The sequence below is a fragment of the Protopterus annectens genome, chromosome 14.part0 (assembly GCF_019279795.1).
Source record: "Protopterus annectens isolate FY-2018-M chromosome 14.part0, PAN1.0, whole genome shotgun sequence".
Classification (NCBI taxonomy): Eukaryota; Metazoa; Chordata; order Ceratodontiformes; family Protopteridae; genus Protopterus; species Protopterus annectens.
In genome coordinates, this window is record NC_056748.1 from 130,581,660 (window position 1) to 130,595,215 (window position 13,556).

At 36.4% G+C, this 13,556-nt stretch overlaps 1 protein-coding gene across 5 annotated transcripts in view; it reads left to right on the plus strand.

Moving 5' to 3' along the window:
- ACSL5 (acyl-CoA synthetase long chain family member 5) overlaps positions 1 to 13,556 on the plus strand; it is a 630,479-nt gene that overhangs the window by 388,292 nt on the left and 228,631 nt on the right. For all 5 annotated transcript variants that reach the window (XM_044055842.1, XM_044055844.1, XM_044055845.1 and 2 more), the window contains exon 10: positions 913 to 986. In XM_044055842.1, coding sequence (XP_043911777.1) covers positions 913 to 986 — 74 coding nt within the window. The remainder of the gene's footprint in view (positions 1 to 912; positions 987 to 13,556) is intronic.

Consider the following 13,556-nt stretch of genomic DNA (forward strand, 5'->3'; position numbering starts at 1 on the left):
ATATTGGGGGGAGGGGGCTACAAGTCAAAAGGAGTCACCTGAAAGGCTAAGAATATTAGAAGTTAAAATGGATGGGACAGAATAGTAAAATGATCTGAAGATGTATTTTACTTTTTTAATTAAATTGATCCATTTAATTCAATGGAGAAGAAGTAACCTCTTGATACATTATAGCTAAGTATGACCAAGGCTTTTGTAATAATACAAGTATAATTTATTTGTGTATAGGTTAGAGTAAAGGACTTTTAAAAAGAGTTACCAAGATGGTGCAAATAAAGACATGCATTCCGTAAATTCAGTTTTGCTAGTACATTCATATGAAAGAGACAGGATGACCATATACGTGTGGCTCTGGTTATAAATTCATAAAAAGCAGGGATCAGATTTCAAGACAGTTTAAGAAAAATGTGAAATGAAAGTAAAGAACTTAAAAGGCAAAACAGATACAAAGCACAGTTGGGGGTCGCATGAAAGATGCAAAACTGGCTTGTTCATCACAAGAATATTTTACTAAAAATTTGAAACATTCAAATGCAATGTAGATCACTTCACTTGAGAAATAGTGATAAGTGAAATTACTCATTTCAAGAGATTATTATAAATGTATTAGCAATACCAAGAATTCTGAGTTGTAAGTAATATTTTTTTCAGCTTACATGGTGGCTAGAAAAGCAAAACTGGTGAGATACATTCAGTTGTATTAAATTTAGCAGTAGAAAATATCAGTTATGCAAATAGTAGGACTTTCAAAAACTGAAGGGCTTCGGGCAAAATAGGATTTAAAGTGCTATCAGAGAGTAGTGACAAATTGTTCCTTCTGCTGTATCTAAATTGCACGTTACAAATTCATTTAATATAATACAAATAAAATGTAAACAGAGTAACCAAATGCAATATTCTGTTTTCATTTAGGTGATCCTAAAGGAGCCATGTTGACCCATGAAAATGTGATTGCTGATGCCGCTGGGTTTCTTAAAAGCCTGGAGGTTAGTACCTTTTACAGTGCCGTTTATGCAGCATTATCAAAAGGATATACTAGAACAGACTAGAAATGAAATAAGGACGACTACTGTACTATGTACTGCTAATCTTTTACTTGAATGACAACTTCTGTTCATACAAATGCTGTGACATGTTCCTTGTACTCTGTAGTGAAGTTACTTTATGACACTTTCTGCCTGATGCTGACATACTGACCTACTCTATGTTTTGACTCCTGACATTCTGGTAATGAGGGACAGGTAATTACAATAAGCACGCCTGGAGCAGGACTTGCAGATCATCATGCAGAAATGTAAAGTGCAATTTAAAAGCATATCCACAGGTAAGAACAAGTCAGGTGTTGGCTGTGAAACCGTGCTGATAATGAGAGCTTATTATAAATGTCCCAGGGAACCTATAACACAGGAAAGGTGCAGCATGAACTGAGAATGAATTTCATTTGGGAAAAGTAGAATAAGATAGAGCAACATGAGCATTATGTACACCTGTGGGAATTTTTTTTTTTCGGGAATGGTAACTTTGTCTATCCTGATCATATTTGAGTTGGACTTTACAATTTCCCCTTGTTTCTTCCATGTATGTATTTGGGACTAAGTTGTACAGTTATGCTTTCACAAAGGACTGTTTCATTTGTATTATTTGTGGTATAAGATCAGCCTGCAGTCTATGTCCAAAAAAGGTATACATACACACACGCACACACACACACACACACACACACACACACATATATATATATATATATATATATATATATATATATATATATATATATATATATATGGATCCCTATCACAACACCGACACGCCACAAAGCCGACACCCAAAACACCGACACCAAAAGACCGACAACACACAATACCGACAACGCACAAAACCGAACACCATAACACCGACACCCAAAACGTAAACTACACATTACACACAACTATACATGCACTAAGCTTAACCAAAACCCTAACCCTAAGGTCCAACACAACCGCACACTTACCCTACCAACACCCTAACCCTAACTCACTTAACCCACCCCTAAACCTACAGTCCATCACTATCGCACACATACTCTACCTGCAACCTAACCCTAACTCACTTAACCCACCCTTAAACATATAGTCCGTCACTATCGCACACTCAACCTACCCGCACCCTAACCCTAACTCACTTAACCCACCTCTAAAACTACAGTCCCTCACTATCCCATACTTACCTGTCCGCTCCCTAACACTAAATCCCTCACTCTATCGCACACTTACAGAGTCGCACTCACACCTTCCCATGTCGGTGTTCCATCCGTCAGGATCTCACCTTGTTGATCATCTGCGTCGTCGGTCTTCTCATCTCCTTCTTTAGAGTGTCGGCCTTCTGGCGTGTCGGTGTACTGAAGGGGACCTATATATATATATATATATATATATATATATATATATATATATATATATATATATATATATATACATATATTCATGTGTGTGTGTGTGTGTGTGTGTGTGTGTGTGTACTAGCTCTGCAGTCATACCACAGTGATGAAAAGAGGAAAAACCCTAAAATGCAAAAATGCACATCTCCGGCTCACAGAATATAATACATTGCAGCAAAGCTCACAGGACATTAAATTCTTGCACTTCATCCACTCGACCAATGGTGCAGTGAAAACACATAGGTAAGCCGCCCCCCAACACACACACACACACACACACACACACACACACACACACACACACACACACACACACACACACCATTTCTCGCTCTCTCTTTCTCTCTCTCTCTCTCTCTCATATAAACAAAGGCAAATAAATAAATAACTGCATAACAGCTAACAGCATGTATCTTCTGAAGCAGAAGAAAACTTATGATCTCAGGTATCTGTGCCTTGGCTGGTGAGTTACCCCTACTTCTCTGTTGTTACAGGAGATTACTGTGGGGCAAGTAGAGAAAGCCTTCTCCATCCCAGGAAGACTGGTAGTTTACTGTAACACCCACCCTGGAAGCCATTATTGTACATGGAAAATGGACATTGTGTTAATTATCGTTTTTCTTTTGTATTATGTTGTTATCTTTTGTATGTTTATTTTTCTTGTAGATTAGTTAAAAAAAATATTTTATTCAAAGATTCTAATAGGTAAGAGTTTGTTTCCTTTGGAACTGTATTTTATGTAATTTTAGAAGTGTTATGTTCATTTAAATTTTATTTCATACTGTATGTTTTCTTGTCTATTGTTTTAGCCTGGGGGGTATCCATTTCTTATGCTTGTGTCATTTTTTTAAGTATATTTTTAAAATGACTCTCATATAGCAAAAGGGAAGTAGTACTAACTTACCTGCTGTAGGCCCAGATATCTGAGCTCATAAGTGCTCTTCTCCCACAGAAGACAAATGATATTAACGTTTTTTAAATAGATGTATTTATTTATTTATTTACTTTAATTAAACAGGAAAGCTTAACAGCTATGGTGTCCTTTTTCAGTGGAGGCGTATATTACATTAAAGGAAACATTTAATTAATGTATATATGTAGCATTTAGTAGCAATTCATACAGAAAATGAGCAAAAAATGTTGATATTTATGCAGATGGCTTTAGGTAGAATTCTTTTCATTGTCTGAATAATGATATTTAGGTAGAGGTCAGCGATAAATGTGCAGTAACATCGTAAACATTTGTTTATAGAGAGAATTTCATGGTTTGAAAAATAGCATTTGGGTAGTGATCAGACAAGAGACAGTAGTATGATGTACTCCTATATACACATTGAATATTGTGAGAGAAGGGTGCTTATAGTAAGGATTTAGTCTCAGTATGCATGGGAAAAGGTTTTCCATTATGTTTTATCAGATTACTTTCCAGAGAGGAGTAAAGTGTCGATAGTGCCCAAATACAGGACTATACTAGAAAGGTGCATATACTAGAAAGGTGCACCGTAATAGTGTTTGTAGAATGTGATAGTTAGATATACAGCCTCGTGTAATGTCACATCACTATTAGGCAGTGCAGTAGAGATATAGTAGTACTAATAAATCCTAGCAGATGTATTTTTACAGGCTTGAGTTTACTCTGGGGAAGACTCTCTAAACCCAGTTATCCCGTCATACCTCCTGTGAAAGAACTACATCAACTAGGGTTTAGAAGACAGATAACCTGTTGTTTTACAAAAAAAAGCAACATGTTGTGGGTAATTTTAAGCTTTAACATGGCAAAGAATAAAAATAAAACATAATTTTGATAGTTTAAGGTTTAATTCTGCCCCATAAAAAAACTAAGCAATTGGTATATTTTTGTAATTTTTCCCCTGGAATAAAGGAGCACTGTTCAGGTTTTTACAGTTTTTTGGTTATTCATAATAAACAAGATCAGGAAGCGTCAGTCATGTCTTTATATGCAACAGTATTCCTGTTGCTTGTTTTAAGCTGTTGTTGTTACAAAAAGAAAATTGACAAGTAGTACAGAGAGGAGGAACTGGTAGAGAGTTCACGCATGGTATGGTGGAGAGTGAAAACCTTATGAATACACAGAAAGTGTCAGTCTGTCTGTCTCTGTGTATGTGTGTGAATGACAGAGCAATGCCAAAGCTGAAATGTACAGGTACTGCAGAAAGACAGGGTGGAGTATTTTAAATTAGTAGGCAAATTTGTAGAACAAGCCATTCAACTTTTTTAAGCTGCATTAGCTAGATGGCCAAACACTAATATTTGTATTTTCTTTAAAAAAAAACAGGAAATCAAAACATTAATTAAACGCTGATTGTATTGCTCAGTCCTGCCATAGTATATCACTTCTGATATGTTGGAATCAGTTGATTAATGTAATGTGTGATTAAAGACTTTCGATTTTCTTTACCCATATAGAGTTGCAGTATTATCTGAAGTACGATGTAGTAAGACACGCTGCAATGGAAAAATGGGGGTACGACAAAACATTTTGCTACCTGAAGGCACACAGTTTCAGTGTCATGAATAGTCATATTTCTCTTTCTATGGGCTCTTTTTGCACATTAATGTACCCTTTTAGAACTCTGAGAGGCTAATGGAGAAGGTTGATATTTTATAAACCCATTTTTTAATATATTTATAAAATAAGCAAGGAACATTGACTATTAAGACTGATAGGTGCCTGTGCAGCAAATCTATTCTACCGTGCAGATAAAAAATTAGTGCAGACCACGTACAAAAATACTACTAAAGTAAATGATATCAAGATTGTGTGAGAAACTAGACCCACATTATTGAAATAAAAGCACTAAAACACAAACTGATGTGTATTACCTGATCAGGAGCAGCAAAAGCCATTCAAAAAGTAAACCAAAAAAAAGTCCTGAGGAAGGGACAGAAAATAAAATCAGTAACAAGAAGAAGCTACTGCTTTCTATAGAAACAGAAAATAATCACCTTCACTTACCAAGGAGTCACATTATGCACACGCGTGCACACACACACACACACACACACACACACACACACACACACACACACATATCCACACCGACACACACACACACACACACACACACACACACACACACACACACACACACATACACACACATACACACACACACACACACACACACACACACACACACACACACACACACACATACACACACACACACACACACACACACACACACACACACACACACACACACACACACACACACACACACACACACACACACACACACACACACACACACACACACACACACACACACACACACACACACACACACACACACACACACACACACACACACACACACACACACACACACACACACACACACACACACACACACACACACACACACACACACACACACACACACACACACACACACACACACACACACACACACACACACACACACACACACACACACACACACACATCCACACCCACTCACACACACACATCCACACACACACACACACACACATCCACACACACACACACACACACACACACACACATCCACACACACCCACACACACATCCACACCCACACACACACACATCCACACCCACACACACACACACACATCCACACACACACACACACACACACACACACACACACACACACACACACAGTAGAAAGCCTCTGCTAGGCATTGTCTGACCTAAAAGATAAATTTAAGGATACAATGAAAAGAAGTAAAAGGCTACATCACTATAAATGCATATTACAATAACAATAAAATGCATACAGACATTACTATAGGAACCGGGAACCAACCAAATAAGGGAATAGGCATATCATCAGCTAAACCAACATATTTGTTTGTTTCAGTGCTTTGGATATACCACCAAAATAATTACCTTTCTAAATAGTTGGAGGCTACAACAAGTATACCATCAACTAAATCAACTGATTATGCACTCCAGTAGAATACTGAGATAAAGCCCTGACTGTGGTTCAGTTAACCTGAGTTCAGTTAATGGTTTGGGTGACTGATGGAGTGTCAGGGGAGAGATGGGCATTGCTTTCCCAAGGAGGGAAGTCTCAACGGTATTCCCTGCATGATCCCTGGTGAAAGCCAGTGACTTGTGAAGAAGTGGCCATAGTCCTTAGAGGGATTAGAGTTGTGACACAGAGATGGGATAATATTTCAGCATGTCCCCATTGCATGCCCACCCTCCAGACCAAACCAAAAAGACCATAGGGTAGGGAGGGAATCAGGGTAGTGCATAAATATGAAAAAATACCCTGGTATATGGTATGTCAGCCAGACCCCCATGATATCCTTAAGCTCTGTATTTTCCACAGCCCTTATGGAGAAAGTACAGAGATGTGGAAATGAGTGGTAGAACTGTTGATGGACATGGGTCACTGGAGTGGACATGGGTCACTGGAGTAAGGTGCCATAGAATGAAGCAGGGAGAAACAAAAAATAAAAATCAACTCATATTAGCAGCAGAAAGCATTATTGCTTGCATAAATGTGTCCTTTAGTTCTTGCAGTTGCCACCAAAATAATTAACTCTTGTGAATATTTTTGAGACTGCGATGCCTGAAAAACATGTTTGTCTACCGGTGTGCTACTTATGTTTAAGTCTCCTCATCTGGATTGTTTCACCTGCCAATAGTCATGTATGCAGGCTAGATAGCAGTTGCTTGTAGCTCTGATATGCTTTAAATTTAAATGTACTGGTTAATTCCAAATCAGATCAAATATATCATCCCTTGCAGCGATGGTCCTATTGCTTATAAATATGGTGTCATTGTGATTACCTCACACAACTGAGCATTGTGTTATACTGAAAATGAACCATTTGATGATGATTTTAGGATAAGCTCAAAATGCTTACTGTCTCAGAAAGTTAACAGTGTCTAAAGAATTGCTACTGAGGTATTATGTAAGTTTTTTTTTCAAACACCTTTACTGAATTATCACTTGTGACATTAGCAAATTTACATTCATATAAAAGTAATCAAACTATATTAACATAACAAACATTATACTTCACATATATTGCTACACATCATATAACCTAAGTAACGTTACATAAATTATTTAATTCCTGCCTTATTTTTTTAAACAAGAAACATCTTTAATAAACTATCACTTACTACATAGGCAGTTATACATTTATATAAATGAAAACAAATCATACCAATATAATCCTATTTGCAAGCGTTTTACATCACAAACCATACTGACACACTCCCAGTTCCAAACATTATATATCACTTATGTTATGCAAGACTGGCATCTGTTTACATGCAACAGTTTAATAAAAGAGTCCCTTAAATATCTTCCCTGAAAATTTCATACCAAAATTCCACATCTTAAAAAGCTATAACTCTGCATAGCTAACAGTTAGTTAAAATGGGCAGGGAGACCATTTTATATTAAATATACTACACAACATATAATTGCCATTTATAAACTACTATAAGTAAAATTCAAACTGCAAAAAATACAGATGCTCATTTTATAAGTGCAATAATAGCTAAAGGAGTTAAATCGGTCAACTGGTCAGTCCTAAAAAATCTACCATTAGATGAAGCCGTAACTTTCTTTAATAATAAATTCCTGAGCATCCTTGACTCTCATGCTCCTGCACATACTCATCATCTTCTTTCGGCTGTTCACGTTAGGGGTCGCCACAGTGGATCCCCTGTTTCCATTTCTTCCTGTCCTCTGCATCTTACTCTGTCACACCAACCACCTGCATGTCCTCTCTCACCACATCCATAAACATTATCTTAGGCCTTCCTCTTTTCCTGTTACCTGGTAGCGTCATCCTTAGCATCTTTTTCCCAATATACTCAGCATCCCTCCTCAGCACATGTCCAAACCAACGTAATCTTGCCTCTCTGGCTCCTGCACATACTATAAAGAATAGTTGTAGGAAGGAACGAATAAGAAATAAATGACACACTTGCGCTATCTTCTCTTACAACAAAAAGAGGAAACGCAGTGTGTACAAAGCAAATGAAATTTAATGAAAAACGGCTCACGATAACACACTCCACAACGGATATAGTTCTTTCATTAATACATGCAAAATTGTTAAAATTGAAACGTTAGTTAAGCGCTTTCACCTAATCCTATAGGCTTCCTCAGAACTAACAGTGTTTCAAACAAAGACCATTTAAATAGACTTAATGGCGCGAAAACTCTTGCCATTGTTTAAAGCCATACTAACATATAAAACATTAATGCTTTCATTACATACACTTTATAAACATTTACTAATTAAATGTACATATTCTCAGTCACTAATAACTGTAGGTAAAATTCATTACTACATACCTAAAGCATAAATCATAAATCATAATGACAGTATAAGGGACTGATGAATATTTTATTAATTTTTAATGATAGTTGTATATCTTTTCTAACAACCCTTGCTGGTTTTCTGTATGTATTAACTCTTAATGTCAATTGCCTTAATATGGGTAATTATTAAAAACTATTGAAATCTATTGAAAAGCTCTTTGTTGTAGCTTGGACAGTATTATAAATGTGTTTTAAAAGGCAGGAAAATGTATATAAGTTTAATTTATTAAAAATAAAAATAAAAATAAAAATAAAAGTAAAGTTAAAATTAACGCGAAAAAAATAGGCTAGAAGTATAAAAATAAGCATTTTATGAATGGATGAATGTTTTGAGTCATATAGGAATGTACAGAATTCTTATAAAAAAATGTGTAAAATTAAGAATCCATTGAAAAGTTTTAATATATCAATAAAGAATTTTTTATATATAATTTATTGTATCTTAATAATCAATTGTGATAAACCTATTACTATATACTTTTGTTGTGTTTAAATAGTAATCAATTGACTCTAAAAATAGTGTCCTACTGGATAAACTGTACGGTTCTGTATAATGTTAATAAATATATTTTAAAAAAATTGGTTTAATTATGCGACAATAAATATGTTATAAAATGTGTTAAAAAATGTATTAAAAAATGTGTTAAAAAATTCTTCTTTTAATATTGTGTTCCTGTTTGTGTTTTTTTACCTATTGTTATTTTTGTTTTTGTTTTTGTTCAATCTCAGAATTGTGTATAAATGACTTTTCTGATGAAATACCCTCCAATAATGACCTGTTATAATCTTAGTAGAGGTTTGACAGCTATCGATTCATTGAGACCAGGTATAGTGGCTGCATCAGTAAATAATTGCCACCAGATTTCCTTAAAACTCAACAAATCTTTCCGATTGTCTCCTCCCAACCTAGGCTTAATGTGTTCCAAAATTCCGAAAGAGAATACATGATCAGCTCCCTCCTTCTCAACATGCCTATATAATGCATTGTTTGTATCCTTTTTTCTAATGCAGTAGGTGTGATCATAAATTCTCTTTCTAAATGCTCTCTCCGTTTTTCCCACATAATATGCAGTACATGTCAAACATTTAGCCAAGTAAATCACAAATGATGTGTTGCAATTGCCCGTTGTGTACCTAATGACTGTCCTATTGATGTTATTTAAAACAGTTCCTGATGTTCTTGTGATAAACTGACATTGGTTACAATTCTCACATTTTTTTGTTTTGGGCATTCTATCTGTGTCATTTACTACAAAGTTGGTCACTTTGGAATATTCAAGAATTTTCTTTAAGTTGTCTGCCATCTTGTGTACTATGGGGGGTTTACTACCCAGTAAATTAGAGATCTGTGGGTCAATGTGGAAAATTTTCCAATGCTTCTCCAACATACCTTGAATTGTACTAAAATATGGTGTATAAGGGAGAATGCAAGCTTTCTGATATCTCTTATTACACATTTCTTCTTTATCCTTAATGTCTATGTCAGTCACACCTAGTAAGGGTGAATATAATGTTCCCCATCTTGTTGTGACATACTGAGCTACTTCAGTCAGCATTTTACTGTTGTATTTCCTCTCCTTGAACATTTCTGTAATGAATTCAATTTCTTTTTCCATCTCTTCCTTTCTAGACGTCATTCTAACTGCCCTAATACATTGGCCTTTGAATATATTATGTAGCATTTTTCTAGGATGGTAGCTGTTATACTGTAAATAGTCATTGGAAAAGGTATTTTTTCTATGTATGTTAGATTTGAACCCTTTCTCATCATGTGATATGTATGTGTCCAGATATGCTATACCATTCTTGCTAACTGAGTGTGTGAATTTGAGAAATTCACTACTCTTGTTGATATAAGTAATGAATTCATTTAATTCCTCCATATCACCTTTCCACAAAATGTATATGTCGTCTAGAAATCTAGTGTAATGCACCACATGAGTAAAATGACTACTCTTGAATAGGCTGTCTTCCTCCCAATTCAGCATCACCAAATTCGCAAAAATTGGGGCACTAGCAGAACCCATGGCTACACCCCTGCTTTGTTTGAAATACTCGCCCTCAAATAGTATATAGTTGTTTTCCAACACTAAAGTCATGCATTCCATGATGAGACAAATTTTGTCCCATTCAAATCTTGTGTGTCTCCTCATACTCTCACAAAACATATCCAGACCTTCTCTACTCGGTATACATGAAAATAAGTCAATGACATCTATTGTTACATATAAGATGTTGTCCGTGTTCAAGTGGATTGGAAATTTCCTGAGAAAATCCCAGGAATCCTTAAGCAAATGTGGGATACTTAAATAAATATCTTTCAACCACACGTCAATAGCTTTTCCCAATTGGAAGGTCTTTGTCTTACTTCCAGAGACAATTGGCCTAAAAGGGGGGTCCTCACTATTTTTGTGGATCTTCGGGATCCCTACAAGAACAGCCATTTTGGGATTTGGCACTTTCAAAAAATTGTAAGTGTCATTGTTTATTCTATTATCTATCCAAAACTCCTCCAGGTATGAATTAATTCTCTGATACGCTATGTTAATCTCATTTAAAGAAACTGTCTCATAGTTCCCAGTTTCGGTGAGTATAGCATTTAATTTGGCATTGTATTCCATTCGATCGTAAATGACAATCCCCCCTCCCTTGTCGGGTTTCATTATACGGATGTTGTGGTTGTTTCTGAGATTACTGAGTTCTTTTTCGCGTTAATTTTAACTTTACTTTTATTTTTATTTTTATTTTTATTTTTATTTTTAATAAATTACACTTATATACATTTTCCTGCCTTTTAAAACACATTTATAATACTGTCCAAGCTACAACAAAGAGCTTTTCAATAGATTTCAATAGTTTTTAATAATTACCCATATTAAGGCAATTGACATTAAGAGTTAATACATACAGAAAACCAGCAAGGGTTGTTAGAAAAGATATACAACTATCATTAAAAATTAATAAAATATTCATCAGTCCCTTATACTGTCATTATGATTTATGATTTATGCTTTAGGTATGTAGTAATGAATTTTACCTACAGTTATTAGTGACTGAGAATATGTACATTTAATTAGTAAATGTTTATAAAGTGTATGTAATGAAAGCATTAATGTTTTATATGTTAGTATGGCTTTAAACAATGGCAAGAGTTTTCGCGCCATTAAGTCTATTTAAATGGTCTTTGTTTGAAACACTGTTAGTTCTGAGGAAGCCTATAGGATTAGGTGAAAGCGCTTAACTAATGTTTCAATTTTAACAATTTTGCATGTATTAATGAAAGAACTATATCCGTTGTGGAGTGTGTTATCGTGAGCCGTTTTTCATTAAATTTCATTTGCTTTGTACACACTGCGTTTCCTCTTTTTGTTGTAAGAGAAGATAGCGCAAGTGTGTCATTTACATACTATAAAGACTAAATCTTATACTGCTCCATGGCTCACAAAGGAAACTAAGATAAAAATCAAACTTAGAAATATAGCCTAGACCAAATGGCGAACAACTAAAGCCCCGTCGACCAAGTGAGATATTGTCAACTTAGAAATGATACAAAAAAACTCATTTTGCTAGACAAAAAAAACTACTACCAGAACCTTCAATTTAAACACCAAAACAATCCCCAAAAGTTTTGGGCAGGTATTAACCGACTTCTTCATCCAGGACAATCTACTACCCCAACCCCATCAAACTACACTCATAAATCCCCAGGAACTGTTGCCACTGCCTTTAATAACTTTTTCACTGAAACTATTCCATCCTTAGCTAACCAACTTACTCCCACCCACTCTAACTACCACTAACACACCCACTTCTCATCCCCCTTTAACTTCCAACCTGTCTCTACCACTTTTATGCGATCCCTTATCAATAAACTAAAACCAACCACCCTTTCCGCTGACCTCCTTCCTGCAGAGTACCTACAAAAAGCTGCCCATGCCATAGCATTCCCCATCTCTATCCTAATCAATAGAACACTAACTGATGGAACTATCCCCTCAATCTTGAAAATATCCCATGTTATCCCACTCCACAAAGGTGGAAGTTCAACAGAGCTGTCCAACTACAGACCCATTGCCATTCTCTCACCACTAGCCAAATTAATGGAGAAGTGCATTCATAAGCAACTTATGGACTGTCTCATTCAGAATGGTCTGCTTGCCAACTCTCAGCATGGCTTTAGGCCACATCACAGCACCACCTCCACCCTCCTTTGTTTTACAAACACCATATTCCAAAATAGAAACAACAACAGGCTATCTTCAGCCCTATTTCTAAACCTATGGAAGGCCTTTGATATGGTCAATCAATAATTACTCATCCATTCCCTAAAATCCATCTCCCTCGATAACCATGCTATTCAGTGGTTCCTATCCTATCTGAATGGCAGACAACAGGCTGTATTATGGCAGGGCAAACTGTCCACCCTGCTACCTCTCACCCTTGGTGTCCTTCAGGGCTCTATTCTAGGTCCTCACCCTTGGTGTCCCTCAGGGCTCTATTCTAGGTCCTCACCCTTGGTGTTCCTCAGGGCTCTGTTCTAGGTCCTCACCCTTGGTGTCCCTCAGGGCTCTATTCTAGGTCCTCACCCTTGGGGTCCCTCAGGGCTCTATTCTAGGTCCTCACCCTTGGTGTCCCTCAGGGCTCTATTCTAGGTCCTCACCCTCGGTGTCCCTCAGGGCTCTATTCTAGGTCCTCACCCTCGGTGTCCCTCAGGGCTCTATTCTAGGTCCTCACCCTTGGTGTTCCTCAGGGCTCTATTCTAGGTCCTC